Source organism: Macrobrachium rosenbergii, chromosome 13 (assembly GCF_040412425.1).
Source record: "Macrobrachium rosenbergii isolate ZJJX-2024 chromosome 13, ASM4041242v1, whole genome shotgun sequence".
Lineage (NCBI taxonomy): Eukaryota > Metazoa > Arthropoda > Malacostraca > Decapoda > Palaemonidae > Macrobrachium > Macrobrachium rosenbergii.
Genome location: NC_089753.1, coordinates 31,841,413 through 31,859,308, shown reverse-complemented (window position 1 = coordinate 31,859,308; position 17,896 = coordinate 31,841,413). Strand labels below are relative to the sequence as shown.

Genomic DNA, 17,896 nt, shown 5'->3' with positions numbered 1-17,896 from the left:
TTGAAACATCACAACGGGCGGGCACAGTACCGAAATACCAAATGAAAAGCGGCATATTATTATTACTTCAAATAATGTTTGTTAAAGGGTACGCCCTCCCTCTCCATATTTAATATTTTTTTCATCAAATACTAACTGATTTACAAATCTGGAAGCACAGTGCTATATAAAATATGCTGAGTAAATATATAATGTATATAAAATGGCCATCTTATAATGAAGACCCGTCCGTTAAGTCAATTGGGAACCCCAAAAGCGCTATCTTGCAACCCCTACAAGAAGTGTCCTTCCCTAAATCCTCCTCACTGATCAAGCCACGTTGAGAGATAGTGTACCTTGCCCGTGTCTGGTGAATTTTTTAACGAATGAATGCGAATTACGATACTTACGTCGGAGATATGCGCGCCAATTTTCAGGTAGGTCTTACCTGGGTCTTACCCAACTCTGTTTCTTAAAAAGGGAGTGGAAACAATTGGTATGCCAACGTTAAAAATGTCCATTTCAAAGTGGACTTCTCAGCCTTGTCACCTACCTTTGACCTTCGCAGACCTTTGTACGTCGTTTTTCGCCGGGCCAAGCAACTGTTTGTGAGAAATGATGCTTGAATTCATTGAACGTTATTTGCACATCGTAAACACTCGCGCGCGCGCCCGCACGTTCACATGCAAGTTAATAACGGTTCCGTACGACCACGTGATGTAAAGTGACAACCTCAGACTCATGCTCAAGAGCATTGGAACCGACGGCGGCAGCAGTTGGCTTGGTGTGTCGGCTGAGTTTTGTTCTCTGGTGTTTGCCAAGTTAATTGTTGATGAAAAAGAACTGTTTGAGGTAACATGTGAAGAGTAGTGTTCACTGCTTTTATAGTTACTTACAAAACAAAATGTTTATTTTGTTTTTTAACTGGGATTTCGTCATGGTGCAGATGTTTTGATAGAGTTTGCTACCCGAGATTGAATTCTAGGTCGAGCAGCCACGTCTCGTTGCCCTTATAAATTGATCGTAAATGTATCCTAACTTGATTTTTTAAAACTGTAGTCGTACGGCTTTGTAATTGTTAACCTGAATTAGTTTTAATCACTGTTTCTGCAATTGAGATGGGTAACAAAACTGAGTAGGCAAACCAATCCGAAAATAAGCCGGTACGACAAGCGCCATTCCATTATGTCGAGCTCTTGGGCATTACGATAAACCTGCTTTTATCATGGTATTGCTTCAGTTGCTAGGCTAACTATGTTAGCCAGCATGTTACATTTCCCATGAGATTTGGCTCGTCCAACGCTCGTCATCTGGGGTTCGCTGGGAGTCCGGTTGTGAACAATTGATTAGCCATGAGTGGCCGTGAGTTTACAGTGAGTGAACGGATTCTGTTATTTTAGTCATACTTTGTGCCTCCCCCAACAAAGTCTCTCCCATCCATTCGTTGACCGTTTTCCCGTAGCGTAACCTCTCCCCACCCCTACCTCGCTGAACTAAATGATAATGATAATAATCTGATAATTGAAATTTTAGCCATAGGCATGACAGGTACCTAGATACACAGTTCTAGGTTTTCCATGTTATGTAGTTAAGCTAATGCAATCAACATGGAGATTTTATAGTTTCATCACCTTATAAATGTACCGAAAATATTTCCATTTACTATTTTTATAAGTAGTTCATGATACTGCTCAGAAAATATCATGGTATAATCATATTTTAAATAACTGAAGGTTTTTTTTGTTTACATCAATTTCAACATGTTGAAAGTATTGGCCATTTGATTTGGTTAATATACCCATGGTCCTGTGCCAGGGCGCAGCTAGTGGTGGCCATGCCCCACCCATTATTTGTATATAGTGGAAACAATTGCCTGTTTACGTTAAACGGAAAGACAATTGTTGAAGGTTTAGCAGTGTGTTATGAAAATGAACGATATTTGTGAATGTAAATATTTGCTTTTCCATCACATGGATGACTGGAGTTCAGGCTACCAAATTGTGATACGTTTGTAGATATTATATAATTGTTTAAACTTTAACAGCTCAATGGAGGTTCTGCAATAGCCTTTGTCTCTAGTACTAAGTCAAGTGAAGAATTTTTGTATTTAAACGAATGTGAATTACGTTACCCCGGATAAAATTTGTATTGTAAAATTTTAATTATTATTAATTTCTCCAGACATGGATGGTTACAAATGTTATGACAATGCCATAAGATAAAAATTTCTTAAAAGCATGACTGGAAATACTGAACTGCAATGATCAAATTCTTAACGTTAGCAAAGCGTAATAAAATAAACGCCAACACATGTTTCAGAATGCATAAAAATTCCAACCATTTTCCAACCTTCAGCACAAGGGCGTTGGGTTTCGCTTCAGACGAATAAATGTACAATCTTTATATACATAAATATATTTCTTCCTTCTTTTTCGTTCCCAGATTAGCGTCAAGTGGTGAAAACTCCAGTGCAAAAGGAATCGGGTTCCGGCATAAAACTTTTTTGCGGCTTGGCTTACTCCAGGCGCCTCTGAGCGAGGTGAGTGTTGACAATATATATATTTTTGCTTACTTGGTTTTTGTGTATTTCGGATTATTTATTTATCATATTTGAATATTTTTGCGAACAGTGACATGGTTTTGCGTTTCCTTTAGTTGTCTGATTGACAGACAGTATATTTGGCGCAGGATGGTAATTTGTGATAAATTGCAAAATGGCAATAGATGACTCATTGTTGATCAGTTGGTAAGCTGAGTTAACTGTGAAGTTCTGAATACTGATAAAGGTCTGGTTTTTGTATATTCATGCGAATGCCCATGTTATATTACGTAGGCTATATTAATTAAAGACAAATGTAATAAAATAAAATTTGTGGTTCACTCTCTAGACCAATGACAGCCTCTTGATAATATTAAATTTTCAATCCCTTGCCTTTATTTGCATTAGAGTCCATAGAGTCTAACTGGGCTTCTTGTAATTAAATAAGAGAAATGATTATATAAGCATTGCTGTTATTTCCTTACGAGTTACTGTTAGATAACGGTTCCCGTTACTTTTAACGATTTTCGGGACCGACTCAACAGTGACATTGTACGTGTTATGTCTTGTCTTTATCCGAATTGACAAGTGGTAAAACAAAATCGTTTTATGTTTATATTTATTTTATGTGTATGAACAGCCATGTTAGGACTAGAGTTCATAGTGTTTGTATGTGTGTGTACGTGTATTTGCTCTGTAAGTCCATGTTTGAGAATTCCATTTGTTTGTATTTGAATGTGTGTTTATGTGTCTGTGCGCGTGAACAGCCATATAAGGTCTAGACTCTAGACCTAGGATGTGTGAATAAACAGCCATGTTAGGACTAGAGTCCGCAGTGTCTATGTGTGTGTGTGTTTGTACGTGCTAGTGCGTGTGTGTGTACGTATATTTGCTCTTTCAGTCCATGCTTGGTAAAATTACCCTTTTTTGTGTTTGAGTGTGTGTGTTTATGTGTGTGTCTGTGCGCGTGAACAGTCATATAAGGTCTAGACCCAGGCTGTGTGTGAATGAACAGCCATGTTAGGACTAGAGTTTGTAATGTGTGTGCGTGCTGGTGTATGTGTGTGTGTATACTGTATATATACTGCATATATATATTTGCGCATTAAGTCCATGTTTGGTCAAAATTTCCTTTTTTGTATTTGAGTGTATGTGTTTTGTGTGTGTGTGTGTGTATGCGTTTGCGCGCGTGAAGAGCCATATAAGGTCTAGACTCAGGTTGTGTGTGAATGAACAGCCATGTTAGGACTAGAGTTCGTAGAGAGAGTGTGTGCGTGCGTGCGAGTGTGTGTGTGCGTATATTTGTGCTTTAAGACCATGTTTGGTCAAGATTCTCTTTTTTGTATTTGTGTGTGTGTTTACGTGTGTATTTATTTGATTTTTGTGCGCGTGAACAGCCACATAAGGCCTAGACCCAGGTTTGTGTATGTGAGCGCATGCATCTGAACACTCACAACAAGCCAAGATTTTATTTTCTGTGTATGCGCGCGTGCGCGCGCATGAGCGCACACATCAGGCCAAGATTCGGCATTTAGACGCGTCGACAAACCCTCGACCCTCTCGTCGAGTTGGGCTTATCTTTGTCCAGAAAAAAAACTGTCCCCCCCAAAAAAGTGTGCAGAAACAGATCTAAGCATCGTGACCATAGATAATTCCATTTCACGCATGGCGGCGCCCTGTGTTTTCTGGTCGGAGGACGAGAATTGATGTTGTTGCCGCTGCAATTGTTCCTGTTCATGATTCCGAGGACGCGAGGCGGGGAGGGAAAGGGATTGGCGAGGGTTTTACAGTCGCGGGGAAAACAATACATGCGATGAGGAAAAAGATTCGCCATTCCTTTACCACTTCCTGTGTGCAGTGTTTGTGTGTGTGTGTGTGTGTGTGTGTGTGTACACTTTTGCTCGGTCGAGGGTGGAGGGGGGTGGGGAAGATTGCAGCCTAAAGCTGAGTGGTTTTTTTTTTCGTAGTTCAGCACTTTTCATATTTTGAAAAACTTGGATAATACATATATATACATATTATATATATATATATATATATATATATATATATATATATATATATATATATATATATATTTTTTTTTTTTTTTTTTTTTTTTTTTTTGCAGTTTTCATAATTCGAAAAACTCGAATTTTTTTGTTTGCAGTTTTCGTATTTCGAAAAATTCGGATAATATTTTATAGCAGTTCTCGTGTTTCGAAAAACTCGGACAATACATATATTTTTAAGCAGTTTTCGTATTTCGAAAACTCGGATAATATATATACATATATATATATATATATATATATATATATATATATATATATATATATATATATATATATATTGCAGTTTTCATATTTCGAAAAACTCGGATAATAATCTTTAGCAGTTTTCGTATCTCGAAAAACTCGGATAATGAATATATATTTTTTGCAGTTTTCGTATTTCGAAAAACTCGGATAATAAATATATATATCTTAGCATTTTTCGTATCTCGAAAAACTCAGATATTATATATATATATATATATATATATATATATATATATATATATATATATATATATATATATATTTTTTTTTTTTTTTTTTAAGCAGTTTTCGTATTTAGAAAAACTCAGGTATATAATATTTTTGTCTCCTCTTTTCAGAAAGCTTGGACAATCCTCTTTTGTAAATCTTAAGCAATTGCTTGTCTGTTTAACAGTTATGTAATTATTTTAAAAAAAAATTTAATTTTTTTACTTTTTAACTTTTCGGAAAGCGTGGATAAGCATCTTTTTTTAATTAAAAGAAAAGCTTGTCTTCCATGTTTAACTTTAAGTATAGAAGCATTATACAGTAACTTTAGGTTTAAAAGCATTATACAGTAACTTTAAGTACAAAAAAAGCATTATACAGTAACTTTAGGTATAAAAGCAACTTTAGGTATAAAAGCATTATACAGTATCTAAGTGTAAAAGCATTATACAGTAACTAAGTATAAAAGCATTACACAGTAACTTTAGGTATAAAAGCATTATACAGTAACTTTAAGCATAAAAGCATTATACAATAATGTCATCATTTCGAGAAGCTGAAATTATACATATATATATTTTTACTTTTCAAAAAGAGGGGATAATCCCCATATTTTATTTGATTTTTTTACTCTTGAGAATGCTCTTAACGAAGTTTTAACTGACCGTTGGTAAGCAGCTACAATTCCTTTATACAGTAATATCATTATTTTGAAAAGATGGGATATTGTTCTTTTACCTTTTCTTTAAAAAAAAAAAACTGGGTTTGTCCTAATTTTTTTGGATTTGAAAATCTTGAAAATTGTCTAAGGAGTTTTAACTTTAGTATATCAAGCAATTGCATGGCTTTTTTTTTTTACAGTAGTTTCTTTATTTCGAAAAGCAGGATAGTTTTTTTATACTTTTTTGCTTTTAAGTTATTACATTTTTTCTTTTTAAAAAGTTTGGCTAATCCTGTGTTTTAATTTTTCAAAATGTTGAAAATGCCCACAATTTTAAATTTAATTGTTAAACCAATTGCATGTCCTCTCAACGATAATGTCATTATTACGAAAACCTGGGTTGATTTTCTTGCTTACTTTTTTGATTTTCAAAAAACGTGGATAATCTCCCCCCCCCCACCTTTTTTTTATTTTATTCTTGACTATAGCTCATAATTCTTCTTATTTCTGAATGCGGGAGGAAACTGCGGCGTTAAATTCTTTGAAGAGAAATAAAAGTGAAAGCATAGATTTTTAGATTTAGAAAGTTGTTACTCACCTTAGTACCTTCCCGTGTATGAGAAAGAAAGTTTTTGGAGAGAAAAAGGCCTTTTAGAATTTGCTTGGAACGATAGTACTGCATTGGTAAATTGTTAATTTGTTTTGGGGTACCGTACTAAGACGTAATATATAATTACACATATAATTATATATATACATATATATATTACTTATATATATATATATCTATATATATTTATATATATATAATTATATATAATATATATGTGTATATATGTATATGTATTACTGAACTGTTTGGGATAACGTATCAAGGCCTAACTGTGTATATATTTATATATTCATATATTGCATTTTTGAGTTATCACGTCTACATTACTAAGCTTCAATCAGTATTCCCATAGTGCCTATGAGAGCTGATAGTCATCTCATCGGTCTGTTTAAACTATTTTAATAATAATAATAATAATAATAATAATAATAATAATAATGATTTAAAGAAGCCTTTTCTTTAATCCTAGGTCGAAACAGGTCACGAAAATTAAACGGTTAATTCTCAGAATCCTCTTCATAGTCGTGATTGACCTGAAGGTCAGAGCCGCGTCCACCATCCTATGACGCACAGACCGAAGCACCTGACCTTTGGCCCCCAGGTTTGACCTCGTAAATTATGTAGGGACGGGACAGAGATATAATTTCCCCTTGCCTTTTCGACTTGCCCAGAAGGGGGCGGGTTTTGGTGGGGGCGGGGTGCGTAGGTGGTTTGATTTGGAAAATGCGTGGGCTTTCATTTGTACCTTGAAGAGTATTTAAAAATAAATGGTTTCCCGTGTAGACCTCTCTGGGATGAACAGGTCTCTCTCTCTCTCTCTCTCTCTCTCTCTCTCTCTCTCTCTCTCTCTCTCTCTCTCTCATGCATGTACGCATATATTTATATATATATATATATACATACATACAGTATACATATATATATATAAATATATATATATATATATATATATATATATATATATATATATATATATGTACATATGCATATATTTACACACACACACACACACACACACATATATATATATATATATATATATATATATATATATATATATATATATATATATATATATATATATATATTTATATTATATATTTGTGTGTGCAGATAGTTTTTTGAAGTTTAATGAAACCTATTAAATGTTCATCATTTGTGTTACCTTCATAATTCATTCTCTCTCTCTCTCTCTCTCTCTCTCTCTCTCTCTCTCTCTCTCTCTCTCTCTCTCTCAAATTCTCCGTAATGGTTGCTGAATTGTTCATCAAGCCACATGACGGATTTTTATGCATCCGGTTTTGGATGACTGATTGTCTGTCGTTAGCATACAAGAGGGGGATTTGGATGCGTAATAGGGTATGCAGTGTAGAGGGAGCGGTCGCCCCTCTTCACGTGGCGTTCTCATTAATTGGTGGGTTTTCTTTTTCCTTCTGTTTGGGTGCGTGGTGGAAGTAATTTTCAGGTGTTGGAGATCACCTCTCTCTCTCTCTCTCTCTCTCTCTCTCTCTCTCTCTCTCTCTCTCTCTCTCTCTCTCTCTCTCTCTCTCTCTCTCTCTCTCTGGATTTTTCATGATGAAAATGATCACCCATAAATTCTCTCTCTCTCTCTCTCTCTCTCTCTCTCTCTCTGGATTGTCATGGTGCGAAGATCACCCCTGAATTCTCTCTCTCTCTCTCTCTCTCTCTCTCTCTCTCTCTCTCTCTCTCTCTCTCTCTCTCTCTCTCTCTCTCTCTCTCTTTTCTATTTCGTTTATGGTGAAATATATTTTCACTGTGATGGAGATCACCTAAAAAAATCTCTCTCTCTCTCTCTCTCTCTCTCTCTCTCTCTCTCTTTCTCTCTGTTCTCTATGTTTTCCATAAAACGCAACGATCCTCAAATGTAGCTGATGCGCGTCTTGCGAATTTTGAATCCTAGTGGACCTCTGGCAATTTTATCCTTGACAGGCCGACATTTTTGCATAATATAATGAGCTCTCTTGTGCCTCTCTCTGATATCTTGATGGATTCCAGGTTTTTAGGAAGATAATCATGAGATGATAAAACGCATGCGCGCACGTTCACACCGCAATTAATGATCGTGAATGAGATGAGAGATTTAAACTCTGTTTGTATGAAACAACGCTGCCCCCTTGGGGAACACCAAAACGTCACTTCAAATCACCGAGTCTCACTTCTCGCTCCTTGAAGGCATGCCGCGCCGCCTCTGGGCTGGAGAGCGATCAGAATCGTATTTTCCTCGTCTCCTTTCATCCGTTGGTTGTCGGAACCCATCGTGCTTTCTCCCGTTCCCCCTTTTTTGGCGGAACACTCTCTCAAAAGACTAGCCACCTTTTCTCCTGCGGTTCTCTGAGAGTTAAATTGGTAATCACCGTGAAAGGGCTGCTTGAACTGTGCAAACAGAAACCACTTAGGTGTGTAAAGAATACAGGTGCGTCAGTTGGGTGAAGGGGTGGGGGTGTGGGGGTTGATGGGGAGGGGTGCGGGAGGGGGCGTGGTTGTTAGGCGAGGGATTTAGGTGTAAAGGTGTCAGGGTTTTTTTTTCTCCTTCTTCTTCCTTTCTCTCTGGATACAATAGAAGCGGTGTTTACCTTAACACACATGAATGCTCATTTTTCATTCCTGATGTTTACATGCGTACGCACAAACACACACGCTCTCTCTCTCTCTCTCTCTCTCTCTCTCTCTCTCTCTCTCAAAGCGCGACGGGAAATGGGTTTTAGTTTTTGTTTTGAGGAACTAGAGAAGTGAATCAACCTTACCCTCATCTGCAGTTTAGCTCTTGTTGCCTAAAACGCTTTGGTTTCTAAACGTTTATTTAGGCGCGTTCATTCTTCCTGAGAAAACGTTATCGTATTGTAAAAAAAAATATTTATTTTTCATTTACTGAGTGAATGACGCTTATAATAAAAAAGAGTACCTGTAAATATAAAGCAAAGGACCGTGAGATTGGGTAATAGAGGAATAAGTATGTGATCTTCATTTAGTAAAAGCCTGTGTATAATGGTATGACCATTATATAAATTTCATACCCGTATGTGGTGGTAGGGAGCATTAGATTAAACCACTACTGTTTAGTGGTATAATTCCTCTCGGTTATTCTGTGGTTAAGAACAATTGATTCTGTTTTAGGTTCCTCCAATTTTGAAATCCATTCTTCTATGGACACTGATATAGTTTTTTACTTGATTCCCGTATTGGATTTTTATATTTTTTACGTGTTAAACATTGTTGTTTATATATTATATATATATTATATATATACATATACATACAGAAATACACATACTTTTTATATTATATATACATACATACATACATATAATATATATATATATATATATATATATATATATATATATATATATATATATATATATATATATATATATATATATATATATATATATATATATATATATATATATATATATATATATATATATATATATATATATATATACGAAACTGTGCCACTTCGGTGGATAGCAACCAAAGTGGAGATGTCAAGGGGCTATCGGCTTCGTCCCTCAAAAAAAAAAAAAAAAAAAAAAAACTCGCCGAGAACAGGAAGGTTCAACACCTTCTCGAGTCACCCCTCCAAGAAAAAGATAAAAAAAAAAATTAACCACATCTCTCTCTCCGCCAGAATGGTTTTTTTTTTCGTTCTTCCACCGGATCAGAAGAGAGACTTCGTTCGCTGACGAGAAGTTAACTTTGTAGAACAGTTGGCGGCCGCCATGTTGGCGCCCATTAGGTTTTTGGGGTGATGTTTCTTAGGTCGAGTTCGATGGGATGTTTTTTTTTTTTCTTCTTCTTCTTTTTTAGTTGGGTGGTATTTCTTCTTAGGCTGATAATTGCAGTGTGTTATTCATTGATAGATATATACATATAGATATGTATGTATATGTATATATATATATATATATATATATATATATATATATATATATATATATATATATATATATATACACTATTCGTATTAATCGGTTGGTGATTAGATGCACATATAATCCCATCAGTTTATGGCCTTAATTATTATTATTATTATTATTATTATTATTATTATTATTATTATTATTATTATTATTATTCAGTATATGAAACCTCTTTATATGGAACAATCCCACCAAAGGGGCCATTGACTTGGAATTCAAGCTTCCAAAGAATATGGTGTCCATGAGGAATAAGTAAGAGGAAGTAAAGGGAAATACAGGATAGAAAGGACAGAAGAAGAAGAGGTAGGTAGAGAATGAGATGGAATGACGTCATAGAATGAAATCGCTAGGTGTGGATCACCTATAGTGTGTTTCTAAACATCAGTCGAAGCTGCAAAGCATTACTATCCTAATATTATTCTCCTTACACTTTAATACATTTTTTTATCTTTTTATTCATTTATTAATGTGTTTTTTCTTCTTTAATGAGTGAGATCTCTGCTTTCTTTATTTCTTTTTAGCCTCTGTTACTTCTTAGTAATGAACACCACAATATTCTTTGGAAGCCTGAAGAATTTCAAGTCAGTGGCCCCTTGGTGGACTTGTTCCATATGAAGAGGGTTCGTCTTCTGTATTATAATAATAATAATAATAATAATAATAATAATAATAATAATAATAATACTCATAGTATGAAATGGAGAAACAAATCTCTTCTATCTTTAACATGTACATATACATAGTTGTGGATTTGTTTCTCCAATAATAATAATAATAATAATAATAATAATAATAATAATAATAATAATAATAATAAAATACTCTTAGTATGAAATGGAGAAGCAAATCTATCCTATCTTTAATATGTACATAAACATAATTGTGGATTTGTTTTTCCAATAATAATAATAATAATAATAATAATAATAATAATAATAATAAAATACTCATAGTATGAAATGGAGAAACAAATCTATCCTATCTTTAATATGTACATATACATAATTGTGGATTTGTCTCTCAATAATATATATATATATATATATATATATATATATATATATATATATATATATATATATATATATATATATATATATATATATATATATATATATATATATATATATATATATATATATATATATATATATATATAAAATAATGTACACACACGCAAACACACCTGTATACACCGACTTCCTACACATTATTTTCTCCAAATCTGACAGCGAGACCGAATAATTTGTGAGGGGTGGTGTGGGGGCCAGGCGGCCCCCTGCCGTTCAGAAATGCCTCTAAGTGAACCCGCCATTGTATTATGCAGCATCACATAATAATGGATGAAACGTCTGGCATGAATGAATGAACAAGGCTAATGGAAGACGAGATGAATTAGACAGCGAACGAATGGCGCAGGATGAATAGCCTTTAACCCCGCGCATGAATAATGAATTTCTTTCAATGAATTAGTACGGCCAAAGTGAGGCTCGGCCGCGGAGTCACTCGGCTCGTCCCGAAGCTGAGATGGAAGCGAGGTTCGGTTCGTGGTGTTGAGTCTCTCGCAGCGGGGCAGTGCCGTCAGTGCACCTCACGGGGTGCACCATAGGTATTACTTAGGAGGTTCTTTGCAGCGTGGCTTCCTTAGGCCCCTAGCTGCAACCCATTTCATTCCTTTTACTGTAATTCCATTCGTATTATCCTTCTTCCATCTTGTTAGCCACGCTCTCCTTACAGTTATTTCATAGTGCAACCGCGAGGTTTTCCTCCTGTTACACCTTCCAGTCCTACCTACTCTCAGTTTCCTTTCCAGCGCTGAGTGACCTCATAGGTCCCAGTGCTGGGCCTTTGGCCTAAACTCTATATTCCACTTTTCTGCTTTTGAGCGAGTGTGTGTGTGTGTGTGTGTTAGGAAGAGGGGGGAGAGTTAGGGTGGTTTTGGGATGGGGTTAGGGCTTGTTATGACAACCCTTATACGAAGGAATTTCAGATTTTCTATGAAAGTCTGTTATGTGATCATTTCTTTGGCTTTGTAAGTCCCTTCTTTCTTCTGTTCTCCTTATTTTAACAAAGTCGTTTCTTTCCAGGTTAAATTTTATAACACAGGTGGGGATTCCCGTCCGAGGCTCTAGTGCACTGCAAAAATTGCTAAAAGTTCTTTGCAGAGTCCTTTTCAACCCTTAGCTGCGTCCACTTTCTAGCCTTGTACTTTACCTCCGTTCTCAGTTCCTTTCTTCCATCTCGCTGTCCAGCCTCTTCAACTAGTTTTCTCCCGGTTACAACCCTTAGATCCTTGTACGTCATCCCCTTTACTATCTGGGTCCCTTTACTTTGCTGTCCAACCACTCCAAATTCTTATTTTCCAAAGTGGGCTAGTTTTTGGCTTGACAGTCTAAACTTCAAAAGTCAGATTAAATCTGCATGTTTTGCGACATTTTTTTTTTTTTTTTCCTTTTGTAAGTCTTCTAATGCTTCTGCTTTCCATAATCAATTTAACGAAGTCGTCTCTATCAAGGTTAGATTGTAAGGACAGACCTAATTGCTTCATTATTAGATTGTATGCCACTGATAAGGCCGGACCTAATTGCTTCATTTTTAGATTGTATGCCACTGATAAGGACAGACCCAATTGCTTCATTTTAAGATTGTATGCCACTGATAAGGACAGACCTAATTGCTTCATTTTTAGATTGTATGCCACTGATAAGGACGGACCTAACTGTTCATTTTTAGATTGTATGCCACAGGTAAGGACAGACCTAATTGCTTCATTTTATACCTCTTTAGACATTCATTTCATTACACTTCCTTCTTATCAGCTATTCACCATTGCATTTGATTCAGAGTTCTTCGAACCCCGTGATCCAATCATCCGTGACAGCACCGAACCATAATAACTGACAGAAATATGGTTGTCATATTTCTCACAGATTTCGAAAAAGAATTTTCAACTCCACAAGTTCGTAATCGCCGTTCCTCCATATTTTACCCGAATTAATAAGGACTTAGGGATAATCGCCCACTGATTAGGCCGGCATTAATGAAGACACTTGTGAGATTAACTCATTGGTTTAGTGAAGGTTCATGCAGGGAATCTTAAAGGGAGAAATTAGAAATTTCCAGCGGCGGAGGGAACCGAAGTAAAATGAATTTAAACAGGACTCCTTGAATGCCATTGAAATTCTTTGGGGATCTGTGAGAGAGAGAGAGAGAGAGAGAGAGAGAGAGAGAGAGAGAGAGAGAGAGATTCACCCTTGTGTGATGAAGATTGCCTCGTCGAGGCCCAATCGTTGTTAATTCTGATGGAAACATTTCAGTAGAATACTGATCAGTCATATCTACCATTTTCCTCTCCCTTTATCTCGCCTTCTCTCTCTCTCTCTCCCACCCCGGCTGTGACCCACAACAGTCGAGTAATAATTATCTGCTTAGGTCAAAAGACACAAATCCCCCGTTGGGGGGTAGCGCCGTCAGTGCACCTCACGTGGTGCACTGTAAGCATTACTTAAGGGTCCTTGCAGTGTCCCTTCGACCCCTAGCTGCAACCCCTTTCATTCCTTTTACTGTACCTCCTTTCATATTTTCTTTCTTCCATCTTACTTTCCAACCCTCTCCTAACAATTGTTTCATAGTGCAACTGCTTTGAGGTTTAACTCCTGTTACACCTTTCAAACCTTCTACTGTCAATTTCCATTTCAGCGCTGAATGACCTCATAGGTCCCAGACTGTCAGTGTTTCTCACCTTCATCATTATTAACTTTTTATGTCATATTTTTTTTCCTTTGCGGGCAAAACGCGAAATAATTCTCTCCGTTTCTCTTCTGTATTCTGGCTGGAACCCTCTTTAAGGAATGCCTGCATTCGGGTATGGTATTGGATTTTGAATTTTTGCATTGTTATGTATTCAAGATCGTGCATGCAAGAATAAAACCTATAGATTCGCATGCCGTTTTGCTTGTAGTTGTGTTTATGTATGTGTGTATATTATATATATATATATATATATATATATATATATATATATATATATATATATATATATATATATATATATATATATATATATATATATCAAAGTAGAGTGTTGAGGATATATGATCTAAAAATTTGAGTGTTAACAGGTATTATATATATATATATATATATATATATATATATATATATATATATATATATATATGTATATATATATATATATATATATATATATATATGATATGAATGGTACATATACATATAATATGATTGAATGGTTTAGAGTAGAAGAGGAGTACAAATTTTGTAAAGAACTGTTTCATTGTATTTTTTAATCATAATGATCCAGGGACACCAGTTTAGGTTTCCACATTTTTACCTTTTAGATGAATATTCCAGTTTAACCAAGTGTCTAGCTCTGGGTGCACAGAATCCACTACAGCAAAAACTACCTAACACCATTTAGCTAATTAATGCTTTATTTATATTTTTTTTAATGAGTGAAAGACACAGACACTATGACAAAAATTAAATTGACGATGGAAAATCACTCAGCTCTAAAATCAATTACTCCGTTGGGGGGTTAGTGCCGTCAGGGCACCTCATGCGGTGCACTGTAGGCATTACTTAGGGTTCTTTGCAGCGTCCCTTCGGCCCGTAGCTGCAGCCCATTTCGTTCCATTTACTGTACCTCCGTTCTTAATGTATTCCTTCCATATGACTTTCCTTCCTCTCTAACAGTTGCTTGAAAGTGCAACTGCGAGGTTTTCCTCCTGTTACGCCTTTCAGGCATTTTTCTGTCAATTTCCCTTTCAGCGCTGATTGACCTCATAGGTCCAGCGCTTGGCCTCTGGCCTAAATTCTACATTCAGTTCCACCATTCTATTCTAAAATCAAGTATTAACAATTGCCTCAGTCAGTCAGTACTCAAGTCTTAAGTTTAATTGGTCCTTTCTTTCGCTCTGCCGAATGCCACGTTCCCCTCATTACTACCCTTCGCCGCACGCCTAATTAGGCCCTTGTTTGCATTCTGTTAATTGCGTTTAATCGGATTCAGCTCGCATTGTATCAGCGAGTCTTTGTCCTTGTTAGCCCCCCCCCCCTAATCCTTCGTCTGTTTTGCATCCTCTCAAGGAGTTTGGTCGCAGTCGGAGACATGATGAGTTCGGCATCGAATTGAGTTTTAGTTTGAGTTTTTACTTGCGTGCTTCCTTGCTTCATTAGCAGGCTCCGTGATCGGATGCCAGTAACCTCTTATGCTGCACCCCTTGGAGCGGGGTGGGGTTGGGGTGGGTGGGGAGCTGGCAGTGCCGTTCAGTGCATCTCACGAAGGTTCACTGTAGGCGTTATTTAAGGTTCTTTTGTAGCGTCTCTTCGTCCCGTAGCTGCAACTCCTTTCGTCAAGGTTCTTTTGTAGCGTCTCTTCGCCCCGTAGCTGCAACGCCTTTCGTCAAGGTTCTTTGCAGCGTCTCTTCGTCCTGTAGCTGCAACTCCTTTCATCAAGGTTCTTTGCAGCGTCTCTTCGTCCCGTAGCTGCAACTCCTTTCATCAAGGTTCTTGGCAGCGTCTCTTCGTCCCGTAGCTGCAACTCCTTTCATCAAGGTTCTTGGCAGCGTCTCTTCGTCCCGTAGCTGCAGCGCCTTTCATCAAGGTTCTTTGCAGCGTCTCTTCGTCCCGTAACTGCAACTCCTTTCATCAAGGTTCTTTTGTAGCGTCTCTTCGCCCCTTAGCTGCAACGCCTTTCATCAAGGTTCTTTGCAGCGTCTCTTCGTCCCGTAGCTGCAACGCCTTTCATCAAGGTTCTTTGCAGCGTCTCGTCGTCCCGTAGCTGCAACGCCTTTCATCAAGGTTCTTTGCAGCGTCTCTTCGTCCCGTAGCTGCAACGCCTTTCATCAAGGTTCTTTTGTAGCGTCTCTTCGTCCTGTAGCTGCAACGCCTTTCATCAAGGTTCTTTGCAGCGTCTCTTCGTCCCGTAGCTGCAACTCCTTTCATCAAGGTTCTTTGCAGCATCTCTTCGTCCCTTAGCTGCAACCCCTTTCATTCCTTCTACTGTACCGCCGTTCATATTCTCTTTCTTCCATCTTACTTTCCACCCCCCTCCTAACAATTGATTCATAGTGCAACTGCTTCGAGGTTTTCCCCCCGTTACACCTTTCAAACCTTTTTGCTTTCAATTTTCCTTTCACTGCTGAATGACCTCACAGGTCCTAGCGCGTGGCCTGAATTTTATACTTCATTCCATTCCTCTTAAGTTGCATTCATTGTTGTTCCTCTATTAATAACCTCTTACTTTAATCACCTGGTTTTATGGCCATTCCATCAAAGCATATTCTTCCAAAAAGTTGTGGTTGTCAATAACATTGTTAATTGCAATTCGGTTTACGATAAGGTTGATGCGCAATGTATCAATCCCTCAGATTAAATATTTGGTTGGATTCATCAAAGCCTTTTGTCCGTATAGCAGTCGCAATTGTGCATCTGATCTGGGTCAACTTCTAACAAGCCCAATGCATTTTTCCTCATTAAGTCTGCTCTGATTAACTGCCATAACTGTTTTGCTGTGAATGGGGGCAGAATTAATCAGTTCTAATTCTGAGTTTCTCTCATCTCAGACAATTCGTTTCGGTAACAATTGTAACCTCTGTGTTTTGGGTCATGATACGTTTAGGAAAAGAAATTCGTAGGATGTTTTTAGTTATCTTTAAAAGAAAACTATTGAGATAGCCACCTGTCTGTCCGCACTTTTTCCTGTGCGCCCTCAGATCTTAAAAACTACTGAGGCCAGAGGGCTGCAAACTGGTATGCTGATCATCCACCCTCCAATCATCAAGCATACCAAATTGCAGCCCTCTAGCCTCTTCAGTAGTTTTTATTTGATTTAAGGTTAAAGGTAGTCATGATCGTGCGTCTGGCACCACTATAGGTGCCAGCAACACTGACCACCACCGGGTCGTGGCTGAGTGTTTCATGGGCTGTGGCTGAGAGTTTCGTAAAGCATTATACCTGTACAGAAAACTCGATTGCGCCGAAGAAAGATCGGCGTATATTTTATTTGTTAGTCTTGATTATGAATTTCTTTTCAGAATTTTCTTTTAATTCTTTCAGATATTTTGCAGCCTCCTAAGTCAACGCAGTTTTACATATAACACTTCCTGAATTATATTTTAGTTTTTGTGTGTAATACCAGCGGAATAGGTTACCAGATGCTATTATAAGCAGTTTTGAATGAAAGATAATATTGAAGAGAAGAAAAAAAGCTTTGTTATTTGTTATGAGAATAAAAGTGTATATATATATATATATATATATATATATATATATATATATATATATATATATATATATATATATATTTATATATATATATTTATATATATATGTGTGTGTATGTGTACATGTGTGTGTGTGGTTGTATGTAAACACATATCACAACATTATACGCGACAGAATAAAATCAAGTTTATGTAGAATATTAAAAAGCAATCGCTCCTCCTTTCCGGGGGCCCTTTCGTATTCATAATACGATAGCCGGACTAAAGGGCCACTGTCAGTTGCAAGAAGGCATGGCTTAAATCCCGAAGCCTTTAGGGCTTAAGGAAATTCAATATCTCGGTGCTTTCTCGCAGTTAACTTGAGCCTGTGCGAAGCAGATCAAGTTTTTTTTTTTTTTTTTAATTC

General features: G+C 36.7%; 1 protein-coding gene across 1 annotated transcript in view; it reads left to right on the top strand.

Moving 5' to 3' along the window:
• Window positions 1-304: 304 nt before the first annotated feature.
• Window positions 305-17,896, top strand: part of LOC136845128 (serine proteinase stubble-like) — a 512,075-nt gene continuing 494,483 nt past the window's right edge. The window contains exons 1-2 of the mRNA XM_067115020.1: window positions 305-416; window positions 2,422-2,522. Of these exons, the coding sequence (XP_066971121.1) occupies window positions 370-416; window positions 2,422-2,522 (148 nt within the window). The 5' untranslated portion in view covers window positions 305-369. The remainder of the gene's footprint in view (window positions 417-2,421; window positions 2,523-17,896) is intronic.